Source organism: Cylas formicarius, unplaced genomic scaffold, assembly GCF_029955315.1.
Source record: "Cylas formicarius isolate icCylForm1 unplaced genomic scaffold, icCylForm1.1 PGA_scaffold_10__41_contigs__length_53128322, whole genome shotgun sequence".
Lineage (NCBI taxonomy): Eukaryota > Metazoa > Arthropoda > Insecta > Coleoptera > Brentidae > Cylas > Cylas formicarius.
This window is the reverse complement of record NW_026844214.1, coordinates 6,200,821-6,206,820: the sequence shown is the minus strand read 5'-3', so window position 1 is coordinate 6,206,820 and position 6,000 is coordinate 6,200,821. Positions and strand designations below refer to the sequence as shown.

Sequence of the window (6,000 nt, the reverse complement as noted above, 5' to 3'; positions counted from 1 at the left end):
TAAAGTAACATTTTTGTATAACTTGTTAAATTTTTTCCTGCTCCAGATATGAAACTCACCTTTTGTTAGAACTTTATCATTATATAATCACAATGTGCATCAAAATTTAATTGTGGATCTAATACAATTTCCAAATATTTTATATGTTTCTCATACTCAAAACCACTTAATGCCATACAAACAGAACTTCGACTTCATGGCATTAATGCTAAGATTATTATTGCACAGCCATACAAAACATACAGGTCATCATTTTTCGATATTCTTACCAAAGACACATATGGTATCATCGGCAAATGCTATTTTTCACAACTTGAGCTAGGTCATTAATATACAGAAGAAACAATAATGGCCCCAAAACAGTCCCCTGTGGTACCCCGTGACCCGCCAAGATAGACTCAGACACAGATGATTGTGTTCTGCCAGAGGTAAGTAAGATTTTAGCCAATCCAGGGCTAAGTGCTTTATGCTTTATATTTTCTAGCATATCTATTAAATTGTAATATTAGTGAAAAGTAACATATAACTTCAGTTCTTTACAAAATTTATAAACAAAAAGGTGATTATTATGTGAAGCAACAAAAACAATAGAATGGCGGGTATTTCTTGAAACCTTAAATGAAGAAAAAATATGGATGACCTTATAAGCTTATAAGTTAATTCCTTAGAGTACAATTTTAGATTGACTTGACTTTTTAAAAAAGAATGTCGCCGGATATATAATATTTTTGGTATGAACTGTAATACTATTTTAATAATGTTGAATTTTATCTGAAATATTTAATAGGAGGCAAAGCAAGACCACATGACTAACGTTAACCGAGATATACATTGAAGGAAATTACGTTGCAAAAGCGAATCTACCGATAATAATAAATTTTTCATACTTATTTATGTTTATCTCGCGGCAGGATAACTCAAAAATTGTGATATGTGCATTTCTAATAAGTAAGTAGGGTAGATCGTTAGAAACCATACTTCTAAAAAAAGCAATCAACCATCTATAAAGAATTCATAAAAATTTATAGAATATTTTGATAACAAAATATTCTATACATTTGTGTACATTTTAATATTTCTTGGTTATTCTATTTACGGCGTATCTACTACTAGCAAAGCAGGCGTGACTTTCATGACCAAAGGCTACTGAAATGCTAAAAAAGTAACCAACCATCTATAAGGAATTCATAAAAATTTTGCTATTTTGATAACAAAATATTCTATAAATTTGTGTGTGGTTATTCTATTTACGGCGTATCTCCCTTAGTAAAGCAAGTGTGACTTTCATGACCAACGGCTAGTGAAATGATTTTGGAGATTTTGCATTCTTAAATATCCTGAGTGTTTCGGTTATGCGTTAACTTATCGAAAAGGTGAAAACTGCGCTGGATAGATATAGATAGTTGATAAAATAAACTAGTTTTTTTTTAACATAACACTCTATGAATTTTAATAATTTGTTCATCTTTTTATGAGTTTTTCAAAAATATACAACACATGAGCGGTATTTCAAATACACAGCATGCGTCTTTAAATTCTGTTTTTAATTATGAACAATTCATGGGAAAAAAATCTATATGTACTACATATTTCGTAAATATTATTTTAACATTTGCATTCTGCAATGACGATTATGTGAAATTCGATATAGCTTATTTTGATAGTTAATAGTTATGTAAGAAATTATAATTAATTAAACAATATTACTTAAATTACTTAAACAACTATACTTACTGTACATAGTATTACAGTAGCCTGTGGAAGTTTCTGTGAAAAAAAGAACTCAGTTTGACTGTTTCTTTTAGTTTCATCGTACTCTATTTTACGGGATTAACCTTATGGCAATACGGTGTACTCTCGGATGTACTTCTTACGACAATTGGCAACAAATGTATTACAAAAACATCATCAGCAATAAGTTTTAACGAAAAAATCACAGACGACACACATTCGCATCTAGTGAATATAGGTAAGAATTTTTTTTTAAGTTTTGCAAATGTTATTTACGAATAAAATACATTTTGAAAATATCCATATAACATATAATAACCAGAAAACAATGGCAATAAAATTTCAAATAACACTCAATACTTTTTGACCGATTTGTCTGGTTAACACCGCATAGGCTAATATCTGCCTAAACGTTTTTTTGGCGAAATAAATTAATTGAATGGATGTGTTCAGTTTTCATTTTATTATTTTTCGACTACTTATGAATTTATATATATATATATATATATATATATATATATATATATATATATATATATATATATATATATATATATATATATATATATATATATATATATATATATATATATATATATATATAAACCTATAGCTTATCGATTGGCCGCGAGTACAGCACCAAGAAGTTATTCTTCTTCCTTTTCTCGCGGTATTAAATTCTTGAACTTAACTGGCCATCTATACCCGCCAGCGCCCTTAGGCGCATGCTCCACGAAAAATCGCGGTGAAGCGCTAAATCGGTCGCTCTCATCGTGTGGTTCAAAAAGTGCCGTTGAACGCATCAGGTCATACGCGTGGTGATCAACAAATTTCCTCACCACTCGAGGCACAGAGGACGCAGCACGGGCCGGCCCCTCCGGAAGGAAGACCAAAAGCGAGGTAGGGTCAGTTAAGTAATCAAAAATCTTTTGATCCTGTCTTGAGTAATTTTTGCGACTTCTTGCTGTGCCAGCTGCTGCCAAAGTCCGTTTCCGCGCGGACAAAACATTTTTGGTCCTTCGAGCCGGATATTTTGAATTTACTTTGTCCACACGAGCGTTGTTAACTATTGGAGTGAGGTAGACTTGGATATCTTCTGTCGTTGTCTCCGGGTGTAGTTTCGTGACATGAAAGCCAACAGGCCTCTCGCCAGCCTGTAGTTTGGATTTGCTCGTATCATTCAGACTTCCTACCAGAGGTCTTTTTTTAGACGATGTAGTTCTACTCAATCGTTTCAGTTAAAGCGCTATGGACAGCTATCGCGACATCGCTTTTGGTTACAAATTCGGGACCTTTATTTTTCTGCCTAACTGACTGATTGTCGTTCGCAGATAGGCTGTTGTTTACCCCAGCTGCTTCTGCAAATGTAGGAATCGAAGGCCTGTTTTTGTCGACTGTATGTCTATCACTTCGTTTGAGGAGAGCAATCTGATCCTTCAAAGTAGTGATAGCAGTTGATTAGATCTTTCTGCTTTAGCAGCTCCTTCATGTATGAAATCTCAAGATCCAGATCGACCGGACCAAAGTCGGCCGAGGTACCATTGGTGTCTTTATCCTCGTTTGTATTTGTACGGATATTTTCGTTTATTTTCGCAACAGTCAGTTTTGTCACATGTATATAAAGAATCCTTTATTTTATGCTTAGCGAAAGGCAGCATTGCTGTTAATTTAAACAAGCGGGATAACAATCAAATAAGTACTGTTCGTGGCACTATACACTTACAAATATATCAGAAGTTTGTCGAAAATATACATTTCGTAGTAAAAATACTGAACCTCACTAGCATCTAGTTCATAACAAATTCCAAATTGTCGGGGTCTCTATGTGCATGACTTAGACAATATGTTTATTTGAATGAGTTAATTGTCTTACATGCTTGCTTCTTAAAATTAAAAACGCGATAGTGAAACATTAAATTTTATCTCAAAGTTATTTATTACATTTGGCACACAATATGAGACAACTTATGTTTTTTGCACTTTAGCATTATTAGCAAGTATGTAAACTGAAGATTTTTTAAATAAAATAGTATATTATGCAACAAGTGCGGTAAACGGCATTTGACTCACAAGTTTATTTGACACGAGCGGAGCGAGTGTTTAATAAACGGAAACTGACGTGGTAAAGTGACGCTTCCCGCACGCTAGATCGGTGGGTAATTAGGTATTTTACAGACGGGAGTAGAAAAAATTGATTTTTTCTACTCCCGTCTGTAAAATATCTAATTACACACCGATCTAGAGTGCGGGATGCCTCACTTTACACGTCAGTTTCGTTTCCCATGGACCCGAGCCACTTTTTTTTAATTATACATACAATTACATATAATTGGCTCATCTCAAATTAGGATGTTCAACCACAAACTCCTGCAAGTCGAGTTGGCAGATCTAACTCCTTACCAACCGAGGCATCTTCGGTGCCATCCAAGTCACTTCGGATTTTACGGCACTGGTTTGGGAGCAATCGGATGTTATCGGAGATATTTCCCACGCCTTGAATTTTGACGTTTGTCAGTTCTGACGATCATATCAGTGAATGTAATCGTGTTGTTTTGCGAAAATGTATCCAAAAACTAACAGTCGTAGAAAAAGTATAGTATGCAACACTCGCTAAAATTTTAAAGTCACTCGTTTATTTAAACACTCTCTCCACTGCGCTCCGCTTGTGTCAAATAAACTCGTTAGTCAAATACCGTTTACACAATATCTTATTGTGCGCTAGTTTTGAGTTGGTAAAGTTGCGGTTGTATTTGATTCTTTTGCTATATCTAAATCAAATTCTCATTCATTTTATTCTTTTCTTCTTCTTTATACATAATGTCTCACTTAAGATTATATACATGGGGATATTGGAAACTGTAAGAGATACAGCATCGTTTAAATGGAAGAAATGTAGCGTGTGTATATGCCAAAAAATAATCTAACTTCGTTTTATTTTAAATCGATACCATTACATATAAGAGCTAAAATTTTTATAATATGGTTAAAAGTATACGGCGATGCTAAAAATGGCGGCAAAAAAATTTAGGCCTACTACGTTGCGTACGGAATAAGTCAACTTTTGTTTTTATTATGAACATCATAGTGAATTTGCATTTTCAAAATCCTCTTTAAAAATGCTTTTCAACCATGTACAATACATTTTTGTTTGGTAAAAAAAAATAACAAAAATAAGGCTTTGATATTGCTATTCAATTTTAAATGGTGGACAAGAACGGATCCAATAAAATTGAAGAGAGAGGATTAAGAATTATATACCTTAAAATATTCTTTACTTCTTTAACACACAAAAAACCAAGAAAATTCACATAAGAAAAACAAAAGTTGACTTCGGTCGTTTGCAACATAGTAGACCTAAGTCGCCATTTTTAGCATTTTTAGCACCAGTTGCTGCAAAATATGCAGTTAGTTTCAAATAACATCGAATATCCAGCACACAATTTCATTACTTCAAACAACATATACATCAAAGTTTTTTTTTTGGGTTTTATATTTAATCTTCCTAAAATAGCAAAGGAGTTGAGGTACGACCTGAAAGATAAATGGAAATCCTGAATAACATTGGTTTTTTCTAATCACGTTTACTTCTATACGTACTGCTGAGAAACCCTCCAAGTGTCGGGAATGATAAATTTTGATACTAGAAGTGTTTGGTTTTTCAAGGAAAGTAAATCAATCGGAACTAAAATGTCCGCCTATGAACTGCCCTACGTTTTAACCACAAATGTGCACTATCTGACCGTACAACCTCATATAAAAAATGAAAAAAATCGCTCAACAAGTAACATAGACACTTACTCTAATGGACAGCCTATATATATATATATTTTTTTTATCGCGAGAGAACTAAACTTATGTGCATAGAAATTGTCCCACTGTAAATTTTTGACTGTAGTATATTTTTTTCTAGAAACCATTTATTTGACCCAAAAAATAAACATGCCATTTGGAAGACAATTTAATATGCTTTAACATGAGTTTAAATTTGTTAAGAGGACCGAACTTTTATATGCGTAGGTACGGTTAAACAAATGAAACGTGTTCATGCATAGCGATAGCAGAAAACTTGTTATAGACTTAAATTAATCGCCTTTGCAACTGGAATTTTCATATTATCCGTTTTTAACCATTTGATGCATACTACACCGCAAAAAGCCTCTTTGATCGAAAGTGGACTTCGACGGCGAGCTGTTGCTCGACAGCTGGATATGACACGCGCAGCAGTTTGAAGAGTGTGCCAAAGGTATGAGGAGGCTGGATCCTTTGCTG

General features: G+C 33.6%; 1 protein-coding gene across 4 annotated transcripts in view; it reads left to right on the top strand.

The window, feature by feature from the left end:
* The first annotated feature begins 886 nt into the window (after positions 1 to 886).
* Positions 887 to 6,000, top strand: part of LOC132698530 (receptor-type tyrosine-protein phosphatase delta-like) — a 54,102-nt gene continuing 48,988 nt past the window's right edge. For all 4 annotated transcript variants that reach the window (XR_009618394.1, XM_060664679.1, XM_060664671.1 and 1 more), the window contains exons 1-2: positions 887 to 948; positions 1,806 to 1,969. Coding sequence is in view for 3 of the 4 variants with exons in the window: in XM_060664679.1 (XP_060520662.1) it covers positions 932 to 948; positions 1,806 to 1,969 (181 nt within the window). In the remaining variant the exon portion in view is untranslated. The remainder of the gene's footprint in view (positions 949 to 1,805; positions 1,970 to 6,000) is intronic.